The 13,966-nt window shown below is 32.2% G+C and overlaps 1 protein-coding gene and 1 long non-coding RNA gene across 15 annotated transcripts in view; one reads left to right on the top strand and one right to left on the bottom strand.

Annotated features, from left to right (window-relative positions):
- Positions 1-13,966, bottom strand: part of NPAS3 (neuronal PAS domain protein 3) — a 783,057-nt gene that overhangs the window by 588,558 nt on the left and 180,533 nt on the right. For 2 of the 14 annotated variants that reach the window (XM_087951812.1, XM_087951815.1), the window contains exon 1: positions 3,593-3,811. The exons of the other annotated variants lie outside the window; for them this stretch is intronic. In XM_087951812.1, coding sequence (XP_087807938.1) covers positions 3,593-3,642 — 50 coding nt within the window. In that variant the 5' untranslated portion in view covers positions 3,643-3,811. Of the gene's footprint in view, positions 1-3,592; positions 3,812-13,966 lie in introns of those variants that run through there. 14 annotated transcript variants of the gene reach the window in all.
- Positions 1-13,966, top strand: part of LOC148133420 (uncharacterized) — a 356,457-nt gene that overhangs the window by 312,617 nt on the left and 29,874 nt on the right. The gene's annotated exons all lie outside the window — the stretch shown is intronic.

Here is a 13,966-nt window from a genome sequence, read left to right as displayed (position 1 = left end):
AAAAGGATGTTTAGAGGGAAAAGTGTTTGCAGCCTATAACCTTTTTTGTAAAATTAATACATTTCATTAAAACCAACTGGGCTTATGTGAAGAGACATGAATGGATATTACTCTACTGCAACTAAATAAAAACTAATGTACTAAACAATATTTTTTTCTTAAAAACATGGAACAAAAATTACAAACTTCCAATATAATATCTAATATAAGAGTATGTTCAACATTAATAACATTTTGACACTGGAATCAATTAATCCTTGTCCATTAAAATATATTTTGTATCTCCCTTATCAATATTATCAATATTTTATATAGCAAAATAAAAAATAATTCATGGCTGTAAGTTTACCTGATATCCAGACAAATACTTAGACTTTGATAATAAGTTTCCATGTTAAATATTAGATTATCTTAAATGAAAAAAAGTTGTACAAACTTAGAACACATAATTTGTTATCAAGTAAAGTATTATGAATGTTATATTATGTTAAAAGTATTGCTTTTTTAATGTAGTCTAGCTGCCTGAGGCTGCTAGAAACTGCTATGCCTGGCTAATATGTTGAAATTACAATGCAAATTTTCCTAGCAATTGTGTTTGTTTCACACCATACCTAACCAAGAAAATAATTGGCTTAAGCATTAAACACTGGTGCCATGATGGACTCTGACTAGAACAGAGTGGATTGTCTGTTGTTTACAACAGAATCAGCATTTTTTTGGTTATAGTATAATTATACAAAATTATATTTAAATTTCCCCCTTATAGTTCAGAACTTGTATCACACTATTCACATGGGTCATTGTACCTTTGGCTTACTTCTCATTACCTAGGCCTAAACACTAAACACTGGGGAATACTGTTCTCCTAACACCAGAGGTAAAACAGCCTGGCCTTTTATTGATCTACACATTGTTAGATGTGCAACACTGTGGAACTGTATCTGAAAACTTTTGGGATGCTTTTGTGTTCCTACCATTCTTACCTGGAGAAAGATTGACAGTATTTATTGAATAAATGTTATCAAAGTGTATTTAAATATGCAGCTGTATCAGATTTAGTGGCAGATAGATATGTCTTGATAGCAACAAGGGTGGGAATAATTTCCTCATTGTGTAAGTTCACACTGATTTGGCCTATGAAATAACTTCCACAGAGTCAGATAACAGATAATCAGAATTGGAAGGGACCTTGTAGGTCATCTAGTCCAAACCCACCCCCCCGCCGCCCAAGTGGGAGACCCTACACCATTTCTGATAGATGGCAGTCCAATCTCTTCTTGAAAGTCTCAAGTGATGGCGCTCCCACAACTTCTGATGGCAAACTGTCCCATTGGTTGATCGTTCTCACTGTCAGAAAGTTTCTCCTTATTTCCAGATTAAATATCTCCTTGTTCAGTGTTTCCATCCATTATTCCTTGTCTGGCCTACAGGCGCTTTAGAAAATAGCTTGACCCCTTCCTCCCTGTGGCAGCCCCTCAAATATTGGAAGGCCGCTATCATGTCTCCCCTGGTCCTTCTCTTCACTAGACTAGCCAACCCCAGTTCCTGTAACTGTTCTTCATATGTTTTAGTCTCCAAGTATAGATCCTTCCTATATGGCCATAGGCACTTCTGTAGATAAAGGTTAATTGGCTTCCAATAGTGAAGATGTGATCCAGAAACATGGGAAAACACAAAACCTGGTCACTTGAAGGTAGTTCTGTGTTCTCTGGAAACATAGCTTTGCCATGTCAGTTATAAAAAGTAAAAGGACAAATCAACAATAATGTCAGCTGTAAATAAAATGGAAATGACTTATGGAGCATGTCACTTTCTAATAACAGCTAGTTTTTCCAGCTTAGTAACTTTAAGATATGAAAACTTTAACTTTTAGATATGAGGACTCCCAGAACTCTCCAGCCTGTATTTTTGTCAAATCTTTTTTTAAAAAAAAACAAGTATGACTTTGCTGGTGTTCCCTGATTATTTTTATTGTTCCAGTTGGTTCAACAACAGTTAAATATCACACTAGGTCCCATATCACACATATTACAACATGCACATACAATTCGCAAAGATTGAATCAATGGCTATCAACTGATACCCTAGATAACTGCCCCTAGAACATTTAAATAAAGATATTTTGAAATGTACTGTATATTTATTCATTTTATATGGATAATTGAAATCATTCAGTATGTTCTCAGTGCTTGAAAAATTACTGAATCTGCCCAAAAATCACCTTGACCATACTTAAGATTATAACTTGCTTTCACTTTATATAATATTTGGAACAGACTCACTAAATGAAAAACCTCTATTGAGAAATAATTCTTTGTCTGCCAGAATATATACTCTACCATGCTGAAGCAATACTAAGTTTTAACACTATTCTTGATTTTAAAAAAGTGCCTTTAAGTGTCTGTTCAAAATAAGCTATTTTCACTCAAGTGGATAAAATACAAATGTTTAAGGTAAATTGTCATATTGAAAGTATTATTTTGCCATTATAAAACCTTTAGGAACAATCTACTATATTAATGTGATCTGGAAAAGGATGAAAAAGCAAAATAAATTCCCAATGATTAGAATATAAAGACAAACAAATATTATTTCAAATGTGCTGGACTTGACTGTCTAAAAACAGAATATTGTTGAAAAAGAATTAAAAAGTCACAAATGCAAGTCAAAAATCCTGATTCTAAATGGTGAGAGTCAAAAGATATTCCACAATCTTTTAAATAATTAGCTATATTTAATAGTGTAATCCAGAATTCAGATTTAACTATAACTCTTATTGTAAGCAAAATTTCTCTTTTCTGAAAGACAAAATGTGTATCTCATCAAAAACACAAATCAAAGAACATTGTATCTCTGTATCTCACTAAAGAAAAATTACAAGAATGAAAGAAATGCAGAGACAAAACCTCACAATGACATAAATATAATTTATAATTCATAATTTAAATATGTAGCCTTAAAATTCTAAGTAATGACTATATAATTTACAAATCTATTGCACAGCTATAAGGATTTATCTTCAATTTTATCCCCATCTTGAAGTAATTTGGAAGATTTATTTTTTATGGTAACAGATATAGGAAAAGAACCCATAATATTGAATACTTGGAGGATAACTTCTCCTGATGACTGCTTGGAGGAAAGCACATGACAAACTTATATAACATTCTACGAGAAGCTCAAGTTACTGAAATTCAGCAGCAAGTGATCTTTTTGAGATTCTGGAACAACCACTGTTATTCAAAATATGAGAAGAGAATCAAATCCAACTTGTACACAATATAGCTTCATATATTTAAATATGAAAACATATATAATACTTTCTTTGAGAATAAATGCTTATTAATCATTATCATATACTGAATTCAGTTGTTAAAAAGTTTCACCTAACTCCTAAAGGTCCCTAGATTTCTTTTGCCACAGAACAAGTATGCCCATGAAGCATTTGGGGCCCTGAGACAGCCCCAAAGTCTTTATGGCATTTTCAACCCTCTCATGATCTTCCCAGTACTAGGATCTAATTATCACCCATTCTAAGTAGAAAGGCTCAGTTTAGGAAACTCTTGTAACATGGATAACATTGATTGCCTACCTACACTGGGAGATTGAGGCTGGCAGCTGGCCCATGTTGGAAGGGTCCATCAGGCATTAGTTTCTGGGTGAGGCAATTACCACTGTCAAGCAGGTAGACTGGTGAATCAGTAGTAGTAGTCCCTAGGAGAGGGCAAAAAGTAGACAAGGCAAGATGGGAGTCATGGATAGGGAACTCAGGGTCAAGCAGGCACTAGATGAAAAGAGCAGACACTAATAGAAGGTTTAGGACTGGAAGGGGACCTGACACAAGAACAGCGATGATGACTCCCATGGTACCTTGGTACTTGTCGTTAATTAGTTCTGGAAGGTACAACAAAAATGACAAGTACCAAACAAATTTTTCCAATAAGGAATAATGTATTAGTCATGAGGTAATTGACATGGACAAGTTCTAGGTTGTGTGTTGAGTACTAAACATATGTTGGGTACTGGAGCAAAATTTTTACATCAAAATGTGTCAAATACCAATTTTAATTAGTTTCAAATGGTATCACTGTATTTTAAATGCCTTCTATATCATCTGAATAGTGCCAAGAATACATGTTTCTATTTAAAAGTTCAGCTACTGAAAAATAATGGATCATTTGGAAGACCATAAGGAATTCTTTGCAGTTTTTGACAACCAACAATGTCTTAATTCTTTAGTGAAATCATTTCTAGAACTCTATCTCTTCTCAGTGGCACAAATCCAAAAAAGAGTTACTGGGACTTAAACTGTGTTAAAATCAAGTAACCTGAAAATTAACTAAAACTCACTAAACTTTTAAGTTATTAATTTCCCTACAACCTTTGAATTTATCTATAAGGAATTAAAACAAATGACAATGTCTAGGGAAAAATGTCCAACAAAAGATTGATTTTCATATATTATGACTGAAAACTAATTAATTTTCAAATTAACAGACAGGATATCACAATAATCTTCTGGTTCCAATGTTATTTTAGTTTTGATTTCAAGAAAACATGAGATTACAATTGTTTGGTTTAATTTCTTGTTACACACACATAGACTTGTCTATTCAGAAAGTTACCCTGAAACTTTCTCCCAAATAAGCATATCAAGAATAAACTATACACAGAGGCTCACAAAGGATGAAGTCACAAAAGCTGTGTTGCAATATAAGCTCTGTCACTTCAGTATGTGCACAGTACTGTTACACACATATATATAAAAGAGGAAGAGTTTGTGTCTCAGCAGTGAAAATTTGCAACCATCATTTTATGAAAGAAAAAGCTAGAACCTGAATTTGAAATGTTTTGGAGATCTATCTAGCAGGTGCCCTGTATACAACAGGTATACTGTTGACCTTAATTATTTGCTGAACACTGATATTCAAATAAAAGCACTTGAATAAGCAAAGATTCATCATATAGATTATTGGTGCTCTTTAAAATTGGTTATTTGCTTATAGACATTTCATTCCCTAAATTAGGTAACATCATCAATGTCAGCTACAAGCTCAGAGAGCACCAAGAAGTTCACAGTTCAACCCTGAGCTACAAATATTCTCTACTATTAAAATTATTATAACAGTTCTTTTAGCTCCTCTTATAAAAATCCTAACTGTGGGCAAAAGAAATCTAATCTATTTGAAATTCTGCAGTAACTAGATTATGACATTTATTTCATGTAATCAAGTTTTCAGCCTGGAACTTAAAACAATAATAATTCACCTGCATTAAGAATGACCATAAAAGCATATAGAATCTTACAGGAAAATGTAAGATCATTTTCTTACATTTCCCACAAATGAATCACTTTTATGAATTTATCCAATCTTATTTTAACATAATATTGCAAGACAAATCGAATCAAACCAAGAACGTATTTTCAATAATATTCACATACTGATTAAGCAAATATTATTCAGAGGCCTATACTTTCCTACTTGTATTTCCCAGCAACTGATATTGAATAGCTTAATTGCTTCTGATATTAGTGGCAATAAAATAGCAATAGGACTCATAGCCATTGGTAGTTTCATCCTCAGTGTATCTGTCAAAGAGTACCCCTTTCATCCTGGTAATTATAATTATACATTGTGCTATATACATTTTTCAGTTATAAAGTTCCTTTGCTTCAGCTAAATTAGATTCCAAAGAATGTGTTTGCTGCCTATTAAAAAGGCAAGAGAGAATGGGAAATCTTTTCAGCTATTTCTCTTCAGCTATTTATAAGTGAATTATAAATATATTCAAGAGCCCTAATATTTGTCCATCATAATCATTTTGTTTCAAACTGATCAATTATTTGATCATGCTAAAGTGTGCTGATCTTGCCACACTATTCATAAAATGTTGTTTGATTCATCACATGGTCAGCTTGAGATAAAAATGATAATGGCTCCTAGGATGAGCCCAATCTGCTGAAGATGGATCTTTAGTCTCTCACTCTTTCTTGATGAACAAAGTGAATCGGAATAATTTTGCTGATTTGCTACTTTCTTCGCATATATAAAGAAAACTCATGGAAGTGAACCCAAATGACAAATATTGGATATTGGGTTTTATCAAATAAGCTATTTAATATGAAGTGACATGGTCAAAAGCATTGAGAAATCCACTTTTGAAGTTAGAGCAAAAAAAAAAAAAGGCTTGGATCTCATTAAATCAATTAGGATGGGAATATCTGTATTATAAACTTTTAAAATAGAAATGACACTGAATAGGGCAGTAATTCCAAAAGAAAGTGAATAAAAATGGACATTTTCAATCAGATGAATTCAAAAATTTATATTCTGGAAATAAAACTCACAAAAGAAATGGGATAGGAATTATCATCTCAAAATATATCACTGCATGTGTAATGGGATATAACCCAATCACTAATAGAATAATTGTGCCCAATATTCAAGAACAGCCATTCAATTTCACGATTATAGATGTATACATACTAAATGACAGATACTGAAGAAATGATTGATGAAGTTCATGGAAGATTACAATGAAAAATAAAATAGATCAAACACCGAAGAAGGATGGCCTAATAATTATTGGCAAATTTAATGAAAAACCTTGAGAGGAATCTGTGTTGAAAACAGTTGGAAAAGTCCACAATGTGCAGGACTCCTGATAGATTTCTCTACAGATTACTTACACATTATTTCAACAGTGTAAAAAATGGCCTTGGATATCTCCAAATAAACAACACTGTAATTAAACATACTACATTTTAAGTAGCAACAGATGTAAAAGCTTCATGCTTATAGCAACATACTGCTGGCTACTGGCTATGGATCACACCATCAGCTACTAATCATAGGGGAGAAAAAAGATATCAGACTGAAAAAATTCTATCCCAGTTAGATTAGAACCCAAACCCATTTCAGAATAATATCAAACTGAGGTAGAGACAGATTCAAAGAGTTCAGCCTACTAAACAGTTTCCCCAAAATTGTCGGAAGCTAAAATGATTGTAAAAGAGGAAGATGAAAAGAGTTAACAAAAGCCAGAAAGAAATGAAAAGCACATTCTAGCTATTAAATAAAGCCACAGAAAAAGCTGAAGACAGAAGATTGGCAAACAAAAAACAAAAAACCCCAAACCAAACCAAAACAAAACAAAACAAAAAAGATGTAGGAAAACTTGATAACTTAATACAAATTTCCAGGGACAGGTTAGAAGAGATAAAAAGGTATATCTGAACTCAAAGCATAGACAAACAAGGAAACGGTATGAAAAGAATAACAGATTTATTTAAGTAATTCGAGAAATCACAGGAACATTCTTACTTATTAGTATCCAGAGCAAGTTACCAAAACAAGGGGAATGAATCATTAAAAATACACAAGATTAAAAACAAAGAATTAAAAAGTGACATTTAGAACATATAATAATTAAAAACAGCTCCATAAAAACAGTTGTTGAAACCTTTTGATAAAATATTTTTATTTTTTGCATGAAACACAATAGTAAAATAATTCAGAATATTCTGAAAAGCACAGACCAGTCTGGCACTCTAAAGATTAATTAAAACATCCTCTTGAACACATGATCAGCTGTAGGTTTACTTAGATATAATGCCATTTATTTAATTTATAGTAGTTAGTAAGAACAGAATTATTATTACTGCTTTCATTTCAACTTAAATTCTGTGCTACACTCTGTATTTTTATCCAAGCTCCTCTATCTCCAACTCGTTTTTGAACAATATGTATTTTCTAGAGTAATGTAATCCAGTCCTATTCTTTGTTCTGAAAAGCTTAGGATTTGACATGTATGAACTAGATAAATCTGCATAGTTATGTTCATACAGTGGGATAAGTTCCAGCCTTTAAAGAAAGTTCTAGCAATCTTAACAGATTTTAAGGATGTGAAATTTTACAGAAAATTTTTTCGTGGTCATAGTTGTAGAATTATTTAAAACATGTTCACAGCTTTTCTCGAACATAATGAATAAGCTGTTAAGCAACCATACTAGATTAAGGCTAGACTCATAAAATGATTATATCATAAGCCAGCACAGCAGTACAATTGCCTTTGAAAGCTTTATTTTTTTCATCTTTAAATCAATGAACCCATCAAACAAGACACAAACATCTCTTTCCCATCTTAGGACTCTATTGTTAAGGCACTCTGTTTAACCAATTCTTTTCTCTATTAAGTGTAAAAATTGAACCAATTTTGTCTCTAGATAAACTTGGATTCAAGAAGTTAATGGGTAAGACCTCATTGCTACCTTAATTAATCGATGGGATCATTGGGAGGGGGGTGTTTCCACACAAAGTTGCGTTTAGATGAGAAGAAAAACTGCTCAATGCTGAAAGTGTAGTTTTTCCATTATTACCAGTGGCAGCTTTTAGATTCACGTTAGGGTAAAAATTTCCATTTCCAGAAAACTGACTTATTACGCTCATTATTACTGCTTGTTAATCCCAATTGTGACTTTCCCTTAGTTATGCCAATGGAAGGTTGGAATCTTCACAGAAGAAGTGGAAATAATATGTTTTGTCTGAGTCAGCAAAATGAAATTAAGTCCAGATTACTGTTTAAAGAAGTAATGAATGTCCAGAATCTGGCAAAATCTAGAAACATGACTTATATGGCCAGAGTACAGAAGCTCTTTGCTCTTCTTACAGATAGACAGCTCAGTTTATGCTTTGAAAGTCATCAAAGTCAACAAGAAGTTGACTCTGCTGATCTTCCATCTGTCTAAAGAGAGGATCTAAAAGAAGGAATGGGCCTCTGACAAATGATGTATTTTACAATTTCATCATTAAAGACATGGACTAAAACACAGCTGACACAATCTTATTTTTGAAAGGCATCCTTTACCTAAAAAAGGCAGATTTGCTTTTCAAATGTGTCAGTGATTTGAAGTAGGCAAACAGACTCTCTATTCCCACCATATGGAAATTCTACACTTTAAATTCAAAGTAATTAATTCCTCAATTAATTCTGCATTACAATAATTTGAAAGCTTCTACTATTGACATGTAACTTTTTCATAATAATTCAAAATAGCAAGGTTAAACAACAAGGGTTTACTATTTGTGCTAAGGAGAGTTCCAAGCAATACAATTAATGCAAGAAACATAATTATTTTCCACAGCAAGAATGTAACATGTGAAACAAGGACATGCAAATAAATATTTGTGTCAAGGAAATTTTGTTAACATGCCAATGAAACTGGCTTCCCAACTACGCAATCTTCCAAAATGCAGAGGTGGAGAATGAACATTTAAATACTAACAAACTTTTGTTTATTTAGATATAGGATATCGAGGTTTGTAAAATGCTTCAGATCCAAATGGTGCTTCAAAGTATGTAATACCTTAAAGCAATGCATGCAACCATTTCTTGAGAACACACAGTAAAAGTTTAAATGTATGGCTTCTATTGGGGAGAGGTTTGATGTTTCATGCTCATGCCCTGAAGCACTTTTCAGAGATTGAATCTGAAGTCCTGTGCTGAACAGTTCTGGATGGATGGATGGATGGATGGATGGATGGATGGATGGATGGCCGGACATAAGATATAGTTGGATTCAGCATGCCTGTCTGGAAACGTTTTTGGCCTTCCATATAGAGAAAACTGGGATTTGCTTTATTTCAAACTAAATTGTCTCATCTATAAGATGATTTTATCTCAAAATACATTTTAAAAAGTTTCTTTTCCTAACCAAGTTACAAATTATGTGATGTAATCAGCAGTTACTTTAAGTTAACATGTGAAGCTTTCTGGCAAACAATACTTCATTATGATCAGATAGACATTTTGATATCTTAAAAGCAAAAGTCAGTAGGAAGGTGTTCAAAGAGTCAGTGTTTAAAAAATATTGCCATGTATCATTTACCATAACAGCTGTACAGTTAAACTTTAGGCACAAACCAAACTGGAGAGGAGCTGCTGCATAAATAAGATCCCCATGGCAACTAAATGAGCTACTAGATAACAGAAAAAAGGATTTATGTGTTTGCTGAGCTGTCTTGCCCGAGAGGAATTCTCCAGGCAAATGCAGGCCACCTGCCACATGTTATATTAAGCTCAGCCTTCTGGACTTATTTTCTGCAAAAAGGTCCAGCAACTTTTGTTTGAAAGTTTCATTCAAGCCTATTTCCAAGCAACTGCAAATGAAAGCAGCAGATTCTTATTTTCCTGTGCTTTTGCATAACTGTGATTGCACATAAATTATGCATATAATTATGAATATAAAAACACCAAATGATTGTAACTCCTACAAAAAAAGTAGCAAATAGGCTAAATTACTGAGCTGTTATGCAAATTCTTCTATTTTATTTCCCTTTCTATGAAGATTTCCTTTTTAAAAGTAGCCAAGAAAATGCTTATAACCCAGACACTGACATATTTAAAAAAAAAAAAATCAAAGGAACTGTTTTGCCAATGGGGAGGGTAACCAACCCTCTCTCATAACAATTAAATAAAACTGGATTTCAATGCTAAATATGAGGAATTTTTCTAAGAAACTCAGAAAATATGAAAGGTCAGCAAAACATCTTTAGCACAAAATGCAAACAATTTAACAGCCTGGTACACAAAGCAATAATTGTAGGGAAGAACATACATTTTTTAATAAAAATAATGCTGGGTTCTGAAGGAAAACTGTTATATAATATACTTTCATAAAATGTACAGTGTTGGAAAATTTCTCAAGAGTAGATTAACAATTACTTCGGAAAAATGCTTTATTTCCCATGGAAAAATGGTTATGTTCATGTATGTTGTGACTACAATTCCCAATATTCCCAGCCAGTATGGCCAGGGTGGTTGTGAATCTGAGGAACTATAGGATCCAGAAATTCAAACAATGGTTTTGTGTTGGAGAAGGCTATCACACAGTTCCAGAAACATTTGAATTAAAAATTGCATTGATATGACAATCCTACCACAAGTTTCATTTACTCCAAGCTGACCATGAATTTGTAGTGCTTTTTCATCTAGTATATGCTACAAATCATTTGCTAATATAAACTATAATGCCAAGTGCTTGAACATGCTTTTTCATGTGCTGCTTATCTAAACAGCTAAACAATGTTTACATTTTTCTTTTTCTAGAAAAAGTGGCAAATTAAAGTGTTGATATATAACAGGTAGCAGTGGGAATTACATTCAAAAATTGTATTTCTTTATAATTACTCCTCTAATCAATTCCAAACTCTCTACTAAAAGAACTGAACCAAAAAGATTATAACAATATAGACCACTTCACCAGAACTACTACTAAAATTAGATTAAGTTCTATTTGTTCTAAAATCTCCTAAATATTAATTCATTGGATTGAACCCAGAAGATCTTCTCAACTAATCTTCCTAGTTCTTCATGATGCTTTGCAAGATGTATATAGGAACTACAGTATACATATGGAAGAGGCAATGAGACATTTTAGAAATCTATAATATTGCTCTAATAACATATTCATTATCTAACATTCCAAATGTTTTAACTATTAATTATTTTATTAAAAGTAGATAAATATCAACTATTAACAAAATTCAGCATGAGACTGTTCTCTCTCTCTTTCTCTCTCTTATTTAAAATTTAATATGCTTCTGCAGGCAGTCAATTAGCACATATCTTACCTTGTAGACTTCATTTATAAAATTTAATTTATTTTAATTATATTTCCAGTACAATGGTGGAAATGAAATTTAACACTAGGATAGAGAGTTTAAAATTTTATACTCTGGAATAGATGTTGATAAATGATTATTGAATTGTGCATACATTCTATTGCAGTGTCTTCTCTAGCCAGCGTATCTTATCTGACCTCATAAACAGGGATCTTAAATTATACTAAATGAAAACAGCATAAATTTTGCAGGCAAAAGGACTTCAGATTGTGACTATGCTTGTAACCAATACTATTTTAGTGAGTTGGTCATGGGATAGTAGAGGGACTCTTGGAATGTCAAATTAATGAAAGCATATTCCCCAACTGTTTCAAAGTGTGTAATGGTATAATACATGCACCGCAAAGGGACAGAATATGCAATGTGACACTGATTTAATAATGTGGACAAGAGCAGCAATATTTGTTGAAGGCTTTGAAGAAGGCATTAGCAGGGAAATGAAGAGAGCTCCATCATTTTTCAAATTAGGACTTATTTGTTTTCTCATTGGCTATTAGATTATTCACATGGTATTCATATTAGCTACCTGGTAGAACTTTTTAAGCTATACTAATTGCTAATCACGTTAATTCTCAATGTAGAGTCAATGTGTATGCCAGGTTCATACCCTGAATGACAACATCACTATCATCACCTTAAAATCATACACAATTACTTAGAAGTTGAAGTTTCAGTTACTTCAGATGAAAATAACTAATGAATTAAATGCACAATAATCCAGGGAGCCACAAAAGCAAAGTAATTGGCAAAAACAACTGTAATAAGTTTTACAGGGTTACTGTGACATGCTGTAGATGAAATTTATAATAAAATTCTATTTTTAAAAATGTTATACCACTAGTCCAACGTACCTCATAGGGTTGTTATTGTGAGAAAAACTGAAGTAGAAAATAGTATTAAGCATGTTTGCCACTTTGAGGCATTTACAAAAATAATAAAGGAGAGATCTAACCCAGAAAACACAGTAGTATTTTGCATTGTCTCAACAAAATATGATGCCAATCTTTAATTTGATAATTACTTACATTCTAGATAAGATTCATTTTGTGTTGAATCATTAGAGAACAAGCTGCAGAATTTTTTTCATTACCAAGAGTTGTTTGTGCTTCATGCTTCAAATAAGATTTTGATGTAACATATACAGGCCAGCATAAGTTTTACTTTGACTGATTTTTTTAGATGTAATCACCTAAAATATCTAGCGATAAATACGACAAATGCACTTTATATTTCAATGTGTCAAACTATTTCAGTGCCATGAAATTATGTTGAAACTGGCAGGTAAGCACAGTATATTAAATTTTTCTTTTGAATTAACTTCAATTCTGTACTGAATTATTGGAATTTTAGTGACCTTAAAAAGACTGTCAGAAATAATATACAACAGAGAGTTTTGAAATCTAATATGCTATTATACCTTCTTCATATAAAATAATATAATTTCTATATAGGTAAAGAAGTAAAAAATTACAATCTATTTGAAGAGGATTTTTATACTTACAGTTTTATGTTACCATTATATTTTGTTTGAAAGCAAATTTAGTTGAATAGATATTTTCGCTTGTAGATCTGAGTTCAGAATATTTCTAAAGACTACGTCAAGATTTATGTTTTTTAGCAAGTAATCATTGGAATTCACAAGCCAATTATCTGCTCCTTTGATATCCTTTTTATTTTTTGTTGTGTTTTACAACCAATCTTAATCCTACTAGAATAATAATCATCATTAATAAGGGAACAATCACATATGCAATCAAATTGAAAAATGTGATTATGTCACTAAAGAAAAAAAATCTAATTCAAAGAAACCTACATCTAGTCAAGTGGAAGTGCTGTCACTCATATTATTATTTATAATTGCACAAAAGAAAGATAACTCAGGAAAATACAATGCCAATTGTGTAACCAAACTTAGTTCTGCTGTTTTGTAATTGCTATGATAAGGTATAGTCTTCTCTTTGAGAAAAAAAATCTTAAACACAAAATGCTGATAAGCCTTCACTCTCAGTTTTCTCCTTATGGGTAACATTAATTCATGAAATAAATCTTCTATCACTTCATCCTAATTTAAAGACTTCTTAATCCTAATTTAAACGCTTCTTGATTCTATTCTGGATTTTTGTAATCCATACTGGAATACAGCTAAACTCCGATTCTTACTTCCCAGTTACTGCATGTTTTCTATTTAAAAGGATAAAGGGAAAGGAGTTGAATTTGGAAAGTTACCTACTCTTGTTTATATATCTAGGTCATGGGATAATAAAAAAGTAAATTAGACTTTA

Source organism: Notechis scutatus, chromosome 1 (assembly GCF_049901735.1).
Source record: "Notechis scutatus isolate UNSWTSFEM ecotype Mainland chromosome 1, rNotScu1.2, whole genome shotgun sequence".
Taxonomy (NCBI): domain Eukaryota; kingdom Metazoa; phylum Chordata; class Lepidosauria; order Squamata; family Elapidae; genus Notechis; species Notechis scutatus.
This window is presented reverse-complemented; position numbering and strand designations above follow the sequence as displayed.